The sequence below is a fragment of the Grampus griseus genome (genome assembly GCF_964374135.1).
Source record: "Grampus griseus genome assembly, chromosome: 11".
Lineage (NCBI taxonomy): Eukaryota > Metazoa > Chordata > Mammalia > Artiodactyla > Delphinidae > Grampus > Grampus griseus.
Window position 1 is genome coordinate 95,984,965 of NC_139005.1, and position 16,565 is coordinate 96,001,529.

Consider the following 16,565-nt stretch of genomic DNA (forward strand, 5'->3'; position numbering starts at 1 on the left):
AGGCTGGTCTTCTTTCCCCCTTTCTTCCCTCTGCACCTTCATGGTGAGTCTGGGATTTGAACCCATATCTCACTCTAAAATCCATGCATACCCCACAAAACCGGCAAACAAACCAAAAAACGCATACAACCAAATAATGTCCTACAGCAGTGATCTTCAAATTTTTGCTTGCATACCTTTTGAAAAACTATCCCTTCACACATTGTAAGTTAATATCTAATATCTTTCATCACACATTAAAATAGTTGAAAAGGATATAATTTCTGGCATATTGTAAATACTGACATTTAAAAATAATTACATCACTCTTTTAAACGTTTTAACTAGTCTTTCTTCATCTACCTGCAGGAGTGGTGTACTACTATTTTCAGGGGTGTGTGGGGAAAACAGCTCCTGACCATGAGGTTGCTGGGGAATCATCACAGGTAGGGACCTCTGTCAGAGTTTAGAGGGACTGTCTCACTGTAGCAAAAACAGAGGTCATACTCCTTGATCTCAAATGGTCAACCAACTGTGTGTGTGTGTGTGTGTGTGTGTGTGTGAGAGAGAATGTGAGGGCTCTGGAGAAATTCCCTGTGTTCCTGGCAAAGTGTCAAACAGAGGCCCCACCTGCCATGGGCTGGCTGTAAGCTCACCTCAGAGCTCCGTAGCAGTGACCTAGACAAACCTAAAGGAACAGGTGACCCCTAATGCATGTGAGTAGCCCTGGAATATGGTTCGACACTCATATGTGAATCGGGTGGTGGTAAGCAGGACACCTGCCTGGGGTTACATACCCTCTTTAATGTCCCAGGTCCAGGAACCTATGGCAGAAGCCCCTCCTCCCAGCCCTCTGTCAGGAAAACACAAATGGACACTGGATGCCCACTGAGGGCCACGTGCTGGATTAGGTGTTGCCCATCTATTGAAACCTCGCAGCAACCCAGTAGCTCCCACTTTATAGAGGAGGAAACGTAGGCTCCCAGAAGAACAGTGACTAGACCCAGGCTGCCCCAGGTGACAGGACAGAGCCACATACCTGGTCTCTGGAGGCTTCCTGCTCTCCATCTAGTGCTATTGGGAAGAGAGGATTTTCGTGGGAATAAGCTTATCTGTGACCCAGCAACACGGAGAAGTGTGTGCTACATATTTAGGGAGGGACTATTCAGAGGTTGGAGAGCCCCTAATAAGGCCCATGTTGGCAGGTGCCTTAGAGACAGAGTCCTATGTTGCTTCCTTTTTTTTTTTTTTAATTAACCAAATTTTCATTTTAAAAAGTTTTATTGTCATCAAAGATATGCATATACATAGTTCGAGGAGTCAAAGTTTTAAGACTTGAAACAAAAAACTAGCTGTCTTTTGTCCCTTCACCCATCCTCTTCACCCATGATTCCCACAACCCAGAGTGGGAGTCTTTCCAGCTTCCAATTTTCTAGCTGAAGCCTTTGATTTTGCCTCCATGGTTCTAAATAGAAAGCTTATCCTGCTTTGTCTTAATTTTTCAGATTTAAACATTATCGAATGAATTCCTACAACGAAAGATGAGGATTTAGCTCTTGTAACAGCTGCACACTTACTGCCACCTCCAACATACATCTCACCTTTCTCTAGTCTTCCAGTATAGTTATATCCTAGTTTTTTGCATTGTAAATGTTTTATTCTGAGTAATGACATCTTCAGTTGTTAAAAAATTTTAAGTATCAGTTTTGCTTTTTTGCTGACTTTTATGTTATTTTGGCTTTTTTTAAATAATTAATTATTATTATTTATTTATTTATTTTTGGTTGTATTGGGTCTTCGTTGCTGCGCGCTGGCTTTGTCTAGTTGCGGCGAGCGGGGGCTACTCTTCGTGCAGTGTGCGGGCGTCTCATTGCGGTGGCTTCTCTTGTTGCCAAGCATGGGCTCTAGGCGCGTGGGCTTCAGTAGTTGTGGCACGCGGTCTAGTTGCTCCGCGGCATGTGGGATCTTCCCGGACCAGGGCTCGAACCCGTGTCCCCTGCATTGGCAGGTGGATTCTTAACCACCGGACCACCAGGGAAGTCCTCATTTTGGCTTTTAAGTCCCTCTCCCACACAGTGGGCTCTTTTCACTCATTTTAAAAAAATTAAGGTATTATTTATACAGAGTGAAATCCATCTCTTTTAGTGTGCAGTTCTGTGAGTTTTGACAAATGTATGCAATTGTATAATTGCCACCACAACCAGGATACAAAACAGTTTCATCATTTCAAAAAATTCCCCCATACTCATTTATAGTCAACCTTTTCCCCACTCCTAGCCCCTGGCATCCAGTGAGCAGTTTCTGGTCCCATAGTTTTGCCTTTGCAAGATGGTCATATAAGTGGAAACATCCAGGGACTTCCCTGGTGGTCCAGTGGTTAAGAATCCGCCTTCCAATGCAGGGGACGCGGGTTCAATCCTGGTCGGGGAACTAAGATTCCACATGCCATGGGGCAAGTACTGAGCCTGTGCGCTGCGACAAAGACCCAGCGCAGCCAAAAGTAAAATAAATAAATAAATAAAAGACTACATACTGGATGTATGTACAAAAAACATCCAGTATGTAGTCTTTTATTTATTTATTTGGCTGTGCAGCAGGATTGTGGGATCTTAGTTCCCTGACCAGGGATTGAACCTGGGCCCCCTGCAGTGGAAGCACAGGGTCCTAACCACTGGACCTCCAGGGAATTCCCCAGTATGTAGTCTTTTGAGCCTGGTTTCTTTCACTTAGCACAAGGCATTTGAGGTCCACCCAGTTGTGTGTAGCAGTGTTTGTTCCTTCTTATTGCTGAGTAGCTGTCCATTGCATGGATGTACCATGGTTTGTCCATTCACCAAGTAAGAAACATGTGGATTGTTTCTAGTTTTTTGGCAGTTACAGATAAAACCACTATAAATGTTCATGTACAAGTTTTGTGTGAACATAGGTTTTCCTTTTACTTAGGTAAATACCTAGCAGTGGGATTGTGGGGTCATGCGGCAAGCGTATATTTAGTTTTGTAGGAAACTGTAAAACCTTTCCAAAATGGCTGGCACCCATTTTGCATTCTCACTGGCAATGAATGAGAGGGTCCATTTGTTCCATATCATTTCCAACATTTACCTTTTTTTAGTCATTCTAATAGGCTTGTATTGTAATTTTATTTAGATCAATATTGAGGATTTACATTGTGTTTATTTTTTTATTAATTAATTTTTGGCTGCATTGGGTCTTTGTTGCTGCGCACGGGCTTTCTCTAGTTGCGGCGAGCGGGCGCTACTCTTTGTTGCAGTGCGGGGGCTTCTCACTGCAGTGGCTTCTCTAGAGCAGAGCACGGGCTCTAGGCGCACGGGCTTCAGTAGTTGTGGCTCACGAGCTCTAGAGCGCAGGCTCAGTAGTTGTGGCGCACGGGCCTAGCTGCTCTGCAGCATGTGGGATCTTCCCGGACCAGGGCTCGAACCCGTGTCCCCCCTGCATTGGCAGGCGGATTCTTAACCACTGCGCCACCAGGGAAGCCTGAGGGTTTACATTTTAAAACTATGTAAATAGTATTCCTGAGTCACGTAGTGTACTGTAACTACTCTTTGTGTATAATTTTGTTTTTTCCTCTTTTTTAAAAATTTGTTTTCTCTGTACCTATAATTAATTCATCCAAAATCTCTACCAAAAATATTAATCTCCTTGCAATACACTTAGATAAATTAGGTGTTTTATCTGTATGATCGTTTCCCTGGAGACATATCTCATGGAGCCCTCCATCCTCCTCTTTCCATCTGGACGGGACGTCCTTGAGGCCTGCTGCTCAGCTGTCCTGGGACCTCCCTTCACCGTCATTGTGGGGAGTGCTTCACTTCTTTCACGTGTGGGAGCTGATGTTACTCTTTATTTGGGGGGAGCACAGCCTCCAGTTGCTTCCTGAGGGGTAGTCTTGAGATACTACATATCTGAAAAGGTCTTAATTCATATTTAACTAAGTTTGGCTAGGTATAGAATTCTAGACTAGAAATAATTTTCTGACAGATTTTGAAGCTCCTCATTTTCTTCTGGCTTCAAAGGGTTGGTGTTGAAAAGTCTGATGAAAGTTGAATTCCTAAAACAGACTTTTTTCTTCATATCTCTGGAAGTTTTTAGGTTCTCTTCATCCTCAGTGTTTTGAAATTTATTGATGGCATAATCTGGGGTGAGTCTCCTTCATCCATTGTCCTGGACACTTGGCGATTCCTTCTCTTCTGGAAACTCATGTCGCTCATCTTTGGGAAATTGTCTTGGTAAAAAATGAACATATTTATTTGATATCTCTCCCTGCCACCCCAGTTTGTTGTCTCTTTTCCCTCTTTCAGAAAGATCTATGATTTAGCTGTTGGACCTCCCGCTCTCTTCTCTCTATTCTTTACCTTCTAAAATTTGATTGGATTTTTAATTTTTAATTCCTATTATAATATCATATTTGTTTTTGAAGAATTAGAGATTGTTGTTTGAACATTTCTATTTTAGCGCCCATACTTGTTTTGTAAATGCAAAGTTTATCTTTCTAAAGCCATCAATTATTGTTTGTGTGAAGTTTTCCTTAAATCCTTGGTAGTCTTTAGGTGTCTTCGCAGCAGGCGTTGACAGTGGACTAGTACATAGCTGAGCCCTTAATATGTCACCTCAGCCTTCCTTCTCTCTCTCTTTCTCCTTGTCATGCAGCCCTTAGGGGAGACCTTAAGGCCAGTGTGGGGACTGATGGATAAATGCTACCCTGTGACCGCTCAGGTGGGTCAGGGCTGGGGACCCCTCTCCTCCTGGGGTAGGATGGCTGTTCTGGGCACCCTCGGTAGGCGCACACCATAAGAGGATGGGCCAGGCAGGGAAGGACTCCCAGACACTCACAGCTGAATGTCACTTCCCCTGTTTCCCTCTGCAGAGACGCAGAGTCAAGAGTGGGGAGAAGCAAGACTCTGAGGTAAGTGAGGCCTGCCCTGGAAGGGCCCGGGGCTGGGGCTGTCTCCTGTCAGAGCTCCCTGAGGCTCAGGGATGCCCCAGCTCATGGCCAGGGCTCCCAGGGAGAGTAGCAGGGCCCCTCTAGGAAACCTACAACCCTCCCACAGCGTGAGCTGAGAAGGGAGGGGCTTCCCTGGAAAAACAAAGAACTACACACACTCCAGGTGTGGAGAACAGGGAGAGGGGTTGGGGGATCAGGGGGCCTTTCTGCCCATATTCTGCCCTCTTGTCCCTCCCTGCAGGCCATGACCCCGAAGGCAACAGGAGGACCGAATGATGCTGCCCCCAAGGAGGAGGCTGATATCTTGTCTTCGGACGAGGGGGAGATGAGGTCCCCAGGAGAGGAAGCAGGCAGCCCCATTCCTTCCTCCATTCCTGCTGGGAAGGAGGTACCTGAGGAGGAGGAGGCGGCAGGGACCCCAGGCTGGGAGGTAAGGAAGCCTCGACTGGAACATCCCAGCATAGGTCCTACTGAGGAGCCCCAGGGCTCTGCAGGGTGGAGTGGAGAGGCCCTGGGGAAGGAGGGCAATGGGGGGCGGGGGCACCCCCAAGATGACTGAGCCAAACTGCCATCTCAGTCGAGCAACAGCTCTGTGAGGAGCTGAGAGGAGTAGACATGGCCTGAGCAGAGGAGATCTGAATCCTGGCCTCCCCTGACTCCTTGTGAAGTGAGGCCTGTTTCCCCATCTGCACAGTGCAGAGCCTGTCTCATCCCACCACTGTCTCCTTTCTTCCTTCCCAGGAAAATAAAAAGGTCCAAAAGGAGATTGCTGCATATACTTCTGGTAAGACAACTGGCCCCACCTGCTGTAGCAGGGCTGCTCTCCTCTCTAAGCTCGGTGACCCTGCAGAGGCCACAGACAGCCGAGCTCCTCCCTGACCCTCCTGCCCCAGGGAGGGGAGGGAAGAAACCCAGGTAGCCGGATGCCCTGTCTTTCCTGATGAGCACCCCCTGCCTCCTGCTTCCTTCTTGGGTTGGCAGGACTTGAGGCCACTGTGCTTGGGGTGGAGGAATGCCTAGCCTTATATCAACGTTGACCTGCTTCCCTGGCACCAGAGGGTACCCTGGCCCTGGGGAAAGGTTCCTCCCAGCAAGGAACCCACAGGGCATGTCTGTTTGTGCTTTTTAGAGGCTTCTGAGGTGGACCTAATGGAGGAGAGGGCTGGGGGCTGGGTCCCCCAGCTCCTGAGGAAGCTCTGGCTGGGCTGGTCCCCAGCCTCTGACATCCCCAAGACTCAGAGCCACGAATGACAAAACATCCAATAAATCCAGAGTTGCCACTTCTGCAGGCCTGGCTGCCTCCTTTCAGGGGCCTCAAGTTTCCACAAACTCAGTGTGGTTTCATCCACGCTCCCTGTTCCAATAAGCTGCAGGAACACCACCTCCTGCCACTAAGCCCACGACAGGGGATAAGCTGGAGACTGAACGGGGCCCTGGCTGGTCTTCTGACTCAGTGCCAAGGGAGAGGCCAAGTTCCCTGAATGCTAAGAGCTGTGGAGCTCACTGTCATGAAGGCAAAAGTGGCCTGGCTGGGGGTGGTGCTTCTGCCTTGAGTGTCTGTGGTCCCCAAGCTGTTAACCTAAATGCACCAGGAAGTCTACTTATGACTCAGGTAAGCAGACAGTCATTAGAAGCCCTTGGGTGGTGCCTGTGCGTGCTTAGAGGCCAGAACAAACTGTCGGGGTGGTGGGCACAGGTAGACGGTGGCAGTCCCCGCCCTCAGCTAGGGCTCCAGGCTAATGAGGTCCCAGCTCCAGAGTCAGAGCAGGAAGACAGGCCCCAGCAGCCATCTGGTGCAAACTTCTCATTGGCTGAAGGGGAATAGAAGCCTGAGGTCACACAGTGTCGCAGCAGAGCGAGGACTAGAGCCAGGGTGTCCTCCTCCCAGCTCCCCACATGGCCTCCTTCTGCTCTGGCCACCCCATTGTCACATGGGTCCAAGGTTGACCCCTTCCCTAGGGCATGCCTGCGGCCCACAGGGGCTCATTCCCGGCCCCTGCCAAGCCTCCTGGGCGCCCGGCCTGACCTGGCCACTCAGAGAACAGAGCCCGGGTTGGAGCCTAGATGAGTGTCCTCCCACTCGAGCGTGGCCGTGAGTGGCAACTACTATTGGGCAGGGGCTGGGAAATGAGCATCCCTAAGGGGCAGGGAAAGGGGGCCCATCCTATCTTGGGGTGACTGAGAGTCCCAGGGAGGTGGCACACTCCTGGGCTGCCATCAGGCTTCCCAGGGAGAGCTCTGGCATCTGAAGACTGAGCTGTGGGTGCTAACCCGGCCTATTGCTTCCCAGCCAACCCTGAGTTCGCCAGCTTTGGGGGCAGCAGACTTGATGGTGCTGGCTGAGCTGCTGGCCTGTGGTGCAAACTGAGGGTGGCTGGGCCTGAAATGTGGGCATCCAGGTTGAGTGGGGCCCTCCTCATCCCCACTGGGGCCTGAAATCTCTCACCAGCCTATTCTAGTTCCTTCCAGCAGAAGCCAGGACCTATTTATAGACTTTGTCACTAACCCAAGTAACCAGTATTGGGTCTCCAAGGGTGACTAGGGGGTAAGGTGTCACCTTCTGAACCTCGGTATACCCATCTCTCAAATGGGGTCAAATGCCAGGTAAGGATGGATCAGGCAGGGGTAGGGGCTGGATCTGGGGAGGCTGCTGAGGCCCCATGAGCGCCAAGGGGCTGGTCAGGGGCCCTGGGTGGGACTCAAGCCAGGTTGGAGCCACCAGACTGGTTTATTGTACATCAGGGCTACTTTTGAGGAGTGGGCTGGGGGCTTGGTGCCCACCTCTAGCAGGGCAGAGCACAGAGCTGGTAGGGGGATGGGGTCACCAGGAAGGCAAAGACACCGTGGCCACTGGGGCGGGGCTGCCCAGTGGGCACTGAGAAGCACAAGTGCTGCAGGAGGCTGGTGAAGAAGAGGAAGCGCTCCATGCGGGCGAGGGGCTCCCAAGGCACGAGCGGCGGCCTGTGGGCGGGCATGGGGGCTCTCTGAGCCTGGGGGCCTGGGCTCCTCCCCTTCAAGACTCCCTCAGGACAGGTAAGCAAACCGGGCACCCCACAGGTACCTGCTGAGAAGGGTATGAAGGCCTCCTGCTTGACGAAGCAGCCCTGGGCATCCAGGAAGTGCTCCGGGTGGAAGTGGGAGGGCTTCTTCCAGATGGTCTCGTCCTTCAGCACTGATGACAGGTTGGTGATGAGTGTCGTCCCCTGGCAGGAAATATCTGTCATGGGTGGGTCTGGACTGGGGGATGCCTGGACCCCTGCGACCAAACACACGTGGGCACACACCCTCTGCCTGGCACACACCTGGACTCTTCAAGTAACCCTCAGCCCAAGAAGCTTCTCGGCACCCTCCCTGTCCCCATGGCAGGGTAAGTGACTTGCCTCCCATGGGTGCCCTTACTGCCACCTGTCCCTTGGTGAACGGGCTCCTCCAACACTCTGTGACACGCTTTAGTTTGTCTTCCCTACCCGACTACGGGCTCTGAATGGACAGGGCCAGCCCTGCCTCTGCTCTCATCCTCACACCCACCCAGCCTGGGACATTCAGTGCCTGTGGAAATGAGGATTGGGTGGCTTGGATTGCAGTCCTGACCCCACCTGGCAATGCCCACATTGGGGCTACCAGGTGGCAGATGGTGCCGAGCTGGGGTGAGGAAAGCCGCAGGCCTACCTTTGGGATGAGGAAGCCCTGAACTTCGATGTCACGGGATGTCATGTGGGGCAGGCCCAGTGCGATGATGTCCCCAAAGCGCTGCACCTCATGGACCACGGCCATGGTGAAGGGCATGAGGGCCTGATCCCCCATCTCTGGTTGCCTCACCTGCCCTATCACCTCATCGACTTCCTGTTGGACATGTCCTGGAAAAACAAGCATCCTCATAGTGGTCAGACCCAAGGGCTGGGCCCTGACCTCCTCCTGACTCCTGTGTAGGGCTGTGCCTACTCGGAGGGGGAGGTCACTGTGACCTCTGCACAGAGCTGTTACTGGTGGCCAAACCCACCAAGCTCAGGGGCCTCAGGCTGTCCCTTTCCTCCCTCCCCCATCCCACCTGGCCCCTTGGGCTAGGCTCTCACTGCATATCTGGGTGCAGGATCATGAGGAGGAGGGCCCAGGCCAGCGTGGCCGAGGTGGTGATCACCCCGGCAGAGAAGAGGTCAGACACCACCAGGTGTGAAGCTGCTCTCGGGGTTCCCCTTGGCCTGGGCCACGCAGGGAAGGTAAGCGCAGGGACAGAGGGAGGAAGCCTCCAAATGGCCTTCCACTCTGCTCCTGTCAGCCCAGGTGTCTGGTCACGGGGTGATACACAGGCCTGCGCTTGCCTCACGGGGCCTTCAACCCTCAACCCACCTCACCTCCACCTCATCCAAGAAGGCGTCAGTCAGGTCTCGGGGTGGCTGGGCCCAGTCCCGGGTCACCCTATGCTCGATGACCAGCTCATCAATCAGGACCATGAAGGCTCTCTGCCCCGGGAAGACCTTGGCAGCCAGCCTTGGGATACGCGGGAGCACAGGGATTGCTTCCAGCACCTGTGGGGGTCACAGCTTTGGGGCCCTGGCACCTTGTGGTGCTCAGGCTTTCACCTGGACCAGTCAGGTCCTAGCCTCCTCCAGGATGTCCCCACCATTGACCTTGTTCCTCCCTAAGTGCAGGCCTCGCCCCTCTCTCCTGGCCCTGGGCGCAGAAAGATAAACCTAAAGTCTGCATCTCATGGGTGCCGGTGCCTTCCAATGAAGGAACCCTTCCTCCCCTAAGCCCGCTGACCCTCACCCCGCCTCTCCCATCTGTGTTGTCTGTCATTTCCCCACTTCCAGGCCTTTTCCCTTGCAGTTTCCTCTCCCGGGATGCCCTTTCCTCCTCTGACCCTCTACGCAAATCCTCCTCCGGGAAGGCCCTTTGCAGGACGGAGGCCTCCTCTATGAAGCTCCCTTCCCTCACCTGGCGCACGAAGCCAACCTCCTCCTTCAGTCCATCCTCCAATATGTCCAACAGCTTGAGGATGCGAAGGTCGCTGTACTCAAAGCGGCTCCCGAAGGTCAAGGAGGCGATCACGTTGCTCACCGCTTTATTCAGGAGGCGTTGGGGCTAAAGGGGCGTCCTGGGAGGGAACGGTGCACGTCAGGGCGTCGCCTCCATCTCCTCTTCCCCAGCCTCTTCAAACCTGTTCCCTGTCCCTCAGCACCCACCGGCCTGATCGGCGAAGGCGGCACAGAGGCACGAGGGCTCCTCGGTCACCCACTGCTCCAACGACTTCTTGCCCAGGCCGAAGTTGCGCAGGGTGGACGAGGAGAAGCGCCGCTCCTCGCGCCAGGCTTTTCCTTAGAGCGCCAGGATCACTCCTGGGGGCGGAGCGGGCACGTGGGCGTGGCTCGGGTGTGTCCCGGCCCCACCTTCTGCTAGCCCACAGCGCTGGCGGGCTCGCCGAGCCTCCTCGGCCCGCCCCTCCCGGTGCTCTGCTCACACAGCCCCGCCCCCTTTGGGGCAGGCCTCGCCCCTCCGCTCCGCCCACACCAACCTCACCCTCCCCTCCCAAACAAATCCCGCCCACTTTGACACCCCCTTCCACCTGGGGACCAGTCCCACTCTCTGCCCGCCCGCATTGCTCGCCTACTCTCCCCTGCTAGGGTCAGGTCTTGGCTCCAATTTTTACTTTGCCCACCGGGACCCCCTTTCCTCTTCGGGGAAGGTCCTGGCCCGGCCCTACCCTGCCCGCTCTGACTTTGTCCTCATTCCTGCCCACCCTGACCTCCCCTTCGTGCCCGCGATGGCCCTGGGCCGCCTTCTCTCCGTAAGGCCCCGCCCCCTGCCTCGCCCGCATTCTTCCTCCCCCGACCCTTGGCACAGACTCCTTTCTCCTCTTGCTGCCCCTTCAAATTCGCTGGCTCTTCCCTGCACCGAATGTCCGCGACCCTGCCTCCCCTTGGCCCTGCCGGTATCGGGTCACTGCTGGCCCAGTCCCCGCCGGGACGCGGTCTGCCCCCTCCTCCGCTTGCCTTCCGAGCGCGGCCCGTAACCCAGGTGCTCGTAAACTGTCGCAGGTGGGCGGTCGGAGTTGTCCTGGCTGCGGTACACCAGCGCTTCTCGTACAGGCGCCAGCCCGTTGAGCACGACGACGGGAGTCCAGACCTGCTGCAGGCTGAACACGTCCCCGAAGCGGCGCCGCAGCTGCAGGCCGAAGGTCGAGGGCGTTTGTCAAGCCCAGGCCCCGCCAGGCTGCGGGCCCAGCCTCATGGCGTGAGCCCTGCGGGAACCCTAGGCCCCTACCAGGAGCGAGGGGGTGCAAAGATTTTATCCAGTCTTGTGAGCCTGGGGGTTAATTACATCCACCACAGTCGAGGACCTCAAGTTGGATCAGACCACCCAGCTATGACTGTGCAGAGGTCACCAAAGTTGTCAATAGACCAAGTTAGCATCCCATTTTACAGGTGAAGAAACAGATTCATAGAGGTAAGCGTGAGGTCCGAGGTCTTGGACCTCACGGTGGCAAAAGATTTGAACCAGATCACTGTACCTCTCTCAACCTCGACTACCTGATTTAAATAGGGCTCAAGACCAGACTCCTCTCCCCCATTCTCGAGACCTTTCCTCCTAATTTAATCATAAGGGACTCAGGCTCACGTAATGTAAGAGCTGGCCAGCTGAATCCCCAGCCTGTTGCCAAGTCGTACTCCCCCACCCCCTGGCCTTTGCCCTCTTGGACCTTGGGCTGTTGGGAAAATCCAACTGTTCTCGGGCCCTGAACAAATGCCCTCCCTTAGGAAGCCTCTCAAATCTGCCTCCTCCTCTTGGCCCAGTTCCTTTTCCAGCCTGTGACTTCACCCACCACCCGCTGTCTGCTGCTAGGTGGGGTCCCTAAGACCTCCGCTGCCCACTTCCCACCCCCACCCTCCTTACCTGGCTAAAGCTGAGAAGTGGGTCCTGGAAGTTCACCTGCAGCAGGTTACCCAGCCCAGGCAGTGGCATGGGACCTGGTGGGTAGCGTGCGGCCCAACGTGAGTGCTGGTGCATCTGGTCCACCAAGAGCAGGAAGACGGCCACAGCCACGGCCAGGGTCGCCAGTGTATCCCCAGTCAGCAGCATGGCTGCCTCAGTGTGCACTGGGCTCCTCAACACATCAGACACCTAGGACTAGCCCAGGCAGGGCACTCTCCTCCCTGCACCTCCAGGGCTCAACCAGTCTGGGTCTTCTTTATGACAGGAGCTGAGACTGGCCTTTGCCCTCTGCCCTGAGCCAACCTGCCAGGGAGAGTGTGCTGCCAGAGGGTGCAGGGAGGGGTCGGGGAAAGTCAGGTGCACAGATGGCCACTGTCCCTCCTGCCCTCTCCACGTGCTTACAGAGGGTAGGGGGAGGACACAAGAAGTCCTCCCCTTCCCCTAGCCTGACTCCCCAGCTCTGTAAAGATTCCGAGGAAGAATCAGGGGTCTTCAGACTTGATCCTGCCACCCACCTGTCACTTTAGTCTCACACTCTCTAATGTGCTCACAGCCTCATCCCCAGAACATGTCCTTGTCCTCCCATGTATCACCTGCCTCCTCCTGAGTGGCCTTCACCTCCCAAGTTTGTTACTGGCCCTTGCCCAGCGCTGGAGGGAGGTCCTAATGACCAGAGGAACCACTGTAGGGGGATAAAGTTCTTGGTGTCCCCTCACTTCACACTAGTATACTCAACACACACACAGAGTCACACACTCAAAAACCACACTTACACACATTCACATACTGCCTGCTCACATGCATATTTACACACCCACAAAGCCAGACACATTAACACATATGTACCACTTACATGCTTGCACAGAGACCCAGCACCAAGTCCTCGGAGTTCTCAGTGGTTGCCTGGACCCAACCCACCTCCTCCCACCTCGAGGCTGCTCGCAGTGATGCTGGGGACCTTCCCCTGGCTGGCCGCTGGCTCAGCTTCCTTGGTTTCTGCCCGTTTCCGCCTGGTTGTGGCCATGACAAGTTTGAATCTGGGGATGGGGAGGCAGCAGGATTGTCTTCAGAGCTCCCTAGTCACATGACCAGCTGGTCTGATGGCCCAGAGATCCTTTCCTAAGTTTGTTACAAACTGGTCCTTGGACCTTCTAGCTCTTGTGGCCACCCAGGTGATGAATCAATCTTGTGTCTGTGCCCATTTCCTAACTTGGAGACATGTGAGGTGGGCACTTTACCTTGTTGACTGGACTGCCAGTAAGCTCAGGGTACTAGAGTGGCTTAGCATAGGCTGTGACTGTCCTCAGAGGAGTGGGCCTGCTTCCTCCTCCTTGATTTGTCCTTGAACATCAGCTGTTCAAACTCTAGAAGACAAGGGCATGGATACCAGATGGGGATGTAATTTCTTTACACCCTCACAGGCCTGCTGAGGAGCACAAAGAATGGATTCTCAGGCCTCTCCCTTTGCCGGCCTCCTCCCTCTCCATGGGTCCAGTCCACCCTGGCTCCAGCCCCACACCTTCCAATCCTGACTCTCTGGTCCCTTCAGTGGCTCCAGTCCTCGACAAAATGTGCAAACCTTGGTACCACCCTGCACCAGTGTGTGCCACCTCCAGGCTGGAATTGTGGCATTTCCTGGGTAGGGGTCAAGCCCCCTCACCCATCCCAGGGGTATATGAGGCAACCTCTCTTTCGGAAAACAGCTGTCCCCACTCCCGTACCCCGACACCCCCATTCCCTCCCTCCCATCTCACTCCCCAGCGGGGGGAGGACCAGGTTCTTCTCAGGGTGCAGGACAACACAGAGTGCTGTGGCCTTCAGGTATTGGCTTTCAACATTTGCAATCCCTGCTTGGTCTGTGAAAGCTGCTCCTCCCCTTCCAAATTCCCGCATCTCCACCCTCCTGCCAGGCCCAGGGCCAGAGGGTCTAGCTGGCTGGGGCCCGACTGGGCCTTCCTCAGTTTATCTGGCCTTTCCTGCATCTTGCCTTGACCAAGGCTTGGGTTCTGTCCCACCCTGTCTGGATGCACCCTGTGCTGGGTGCTGGGCTGGGCACGGCACTGGCAGCATGGCGGGAAGGCGATGGTGGGCCCCTGCTTCAAGGTGCTCATGACCAAGAGGAGTGGGAGCCAGAGAGCTAACCATCAGGCCAGCAGTGCAGGGATTGCGTTGAGGGTTGTGGGAACATTGCCCCAGGCTGGAGCACACTTTCCGGGAAAACTTCCCAGAGGACTTCGGCTGGCTTGGCTCTGCAAGCCAAGGTGACCTGGCAGTGGGACTAAAGCACCAATGCAAAACAGCAGGACGGGGGCAATTTGAGGCTGGGGCTTTGCAAGGTCCGGCAGAGGACTGGATTGTGGGAAACCGGGGTTCCTGGGCCTCAAAGAGGCAGGGAGACCAGTTTTGAGGCCACTCAAAAGACTGAGAGGGTAAGACCCATGGGCACCCTGGGGTCTTCTCAGATCCAGCCTGTGGTCTTTCATCGGGGCTCAGCCAGAGAATCAGGTGGTGTTAGTCGGGCTGGCAGGATGGTCTATCACAGGTTTGTCACAGTGGCCCTCGATAAATTGCATCTCCCTTTTGTTTTGGATGTGTCACGCCCTCCCCAGTCACTCTAATGGACATACGAAGGGCAGTGACAGACATGCCTGTAATTCAGGCAGTGCCCTCCCGTTACTGGGCGCCTATTGTCCAGGACAGGCCTTGAGGAAAACCTGTGATCGTGAGGCCAACGGCCTTTTTCAATCATTGTGCACACTCACATGCCGGGCACTGCTGTTCACTCCCCATCCTCCCCACACCCTTGGGGACCTTTATGGTCCCCAAGGCACTGGAGTCTCAGGGATCACGGGGTCAAAGTCACAGAGCACCATTATGGTCTATCTCAAAACTCATGCTCTGAGCCACTGCTCTACCGTGGACTTCTATGAGGGCCAGCATTTAAGTTACTGAAATTTGTTATTTTAGAAACATACTCAGCCTGCCCTTGCTGGTTTCTGCTCTGGTGAAGCTGCTGGTGCTAGAGGGATGAGCCCCCCCCATTCTCTCCCGTCCCCCAATCTCCGTGTCACACGTGTTCGCCCGCGCAGGGAAGGCCCAACTGGACACTGCGACCTGAGACTGAGTCCTGGGTGACGTCCGCAAGATGACGGACCAGAAATCGCCAGGCCCTGGGGCCCCCAAGCACGGAGACCCAGCCGTGGGACTCCAACGCGATGCGGAGCAAGCCCCTTGGAGAGAGCTCTAGAAAGCAAGTAGGGAGCTGCAGCGCCCAGAGAGGGCGCTGTAAAGTTGGTGGCAGTTGGCTCGCTATACCCCCACCCCCCGCCAGGCCAAGCCCGCGGAAGAAACCCCTCAATTCCCGCTCCTCCCGGGGGACAGAAGTGGGCGCTGGCATCTGACTCGCGGTACTGCCCTCCCGGGCCCCGCTGGGATGCAGGTGGAGGGCCGGCCCGGCAGCCGCCGGCGGGGAGGGGGGGGGGGCGTGGTCGGGGAGCGCCACGGGCGAGCGAGCGAGCCAGCGGTCTTGGGCGGGGGGGGGGGGGGGGGGGGGGGGCGGGTAATGGCCGGCCCTTCCCGTGAACAGGGCTTCGGCTGGACAAGATGAAAAAGTTCCGGAGCTCGGCTGCGCAACAATATGAATATGCCTCACACTACCGAACAGTACACTTACCGGTTAAGATGGTAGTTTTGCTGTGTTTTTAAACCACGGCGTAAAAATTACTTTAAAATAATACATCACCACTGCACACCGATTAGAGTGGTCAATATCCAGAACACTGAGAACACCGAATGCTGACCAGGATGTGGAGCAGCAGGAAGTCTCATTCACTGCAGGGGAGAGAATGTAAGATGGTACGGCCGTTCCTTACAAAAACACCTGTACCTGTACACTGACGTTTACAGCAGTTTTATTCATAATTGCCAAAACTTGGAGAAACCAAGATGTCTTTCAGTAGGTGAATGGATAAACTGTGGTATGTCCAGGCAACAGAGTATTCTTCAGCACTAAAAAAGAAATGAGCTGTCAAGCCATGTAAAGAGGAGCCTTGCATGGAGGAGGAACCTTCAAGGCCTATTAACCAAACGAAAGAAACCAATCTGAAAAGGCTACATACTGTGTAACTCCAACTATATGACATCCTGGAAAAGGCAAAAACTATGGAGGCAGTAAACAATCAGTGGTTGCCAGGGCTCAGGGAGGGAGGGATGAAGAGGGGGAGCACAGAGAATTTTTAGGGCAGTGAAACTACTCTGCATGATACTATAATGGTGGATACATGTCACTAAACGTTTGTCCAAACCCACAGAATGTACACCACCAAGAGTGGACCCTAACGTAAACTATGGGCTCTGGGTGACAATGATGTGTCAATGGAAGTTCTTACCAGTCATAAAGAAAAAGCACCACTTTGGTGGGTAACGCTGATACTGGGGGAGGCTGTGCACCTGTGTGGGGGCAGAGCATATGAGGGAAACCGCCGTACCTTTTGCTTTACACTAAGAACCTCAAGCTACTCTAGAAAATAAAGTCTGTTAAAAAATACAGAGAGCTCAAAAGTGGCAGGAGTTGAAATGCACATGAACAGCTGAGGCTTCCTGCAGAACTGGGAAAGCTAGAGTCAGGAGTGGAGCCTGGAACAGGGCCACTCCCCAGTTAACCGTCATTTCAGTAGCCAGTTTGAGGAACCAT

At 54.2% G+C, this 16,565-nt stretch overlaps 2 protein-coding genes across 3 annotated transcripts in view; one reads left to right on the plus strand and one right to left on the minus strand.

Annotated features, from left to right (window-relative positions):
• Nucleotides 1-6,226, plus strand: part of LOC309829625 (uncharacterized protein) — a 33,029-nt gene extending 26,803 nt beyond the window's left edge. For both annotated transcript variants that reach the window (XM_082665658.1, XM_082665659.1), the window contains exons 5-10: nucleotides 349-425; nucleotides 4,648-4,713; nucleotides 4,865-4,903; nucleotides 5,184-5,372; nucleotides 5,684-5,726; nucleotides 6,072-6,226. In XM_082665658.1, the coding sequence (XP_082521784.1) occupies nucleotides 349-425; nucleotides 4,648-4,713; nucleotides 4,865-4,903; nucleotides 5,184-5,372; nucleotides 5,684-5,726; nucleotides 6,072-6,193 (536 nt within the window). In that variant the 3' untranslated portion in view covers nucleotides 6,194-6,226. The remainder of the gene's footprint in view (nucleotides 1-348; nucleotides 426-4,647; nucleotides 4,714-4,864; nucleotides 4,904-5,183; nucleotides 5,373-5,683; nucleotides 5,727-6,071) is intronic.
• A 1,466-nt stretch (nucleotides 6,227-7,692) lies between these two features.
• On the minus strand, nucleotides 7,693-12,101 carry CYP2D6 (cytochrome P450 family 2 subfamily D member 6). Its single transcript, XM_082665661.1, is given in 12 exon segments — nucleotides 7,693-8,145; nucleotides 8,612-8,799; nucleotides 9,016-9,017; nucleotides 9,019-9,114; nucleotides 9,116-9,141; nucleotides 9,295-9,468; nucleotides 9,878-10,017; nucleotides 10,020-10,037; nucleotides 10,126-10,258; nucleotides 10,262-10,278; nucleotides 10,933-11,104; nucleotides 11,834-12,101. Coding segments are annotated over 12 exon segments (1,572 nt in total). The 5' UTR covers nucleotides 12,020-12,101; the 3' UTR covers nucleotides 7,693-7,725.
• Nucleotides 12,102-16,565: the final 4,464 nt, after the last annotated feature.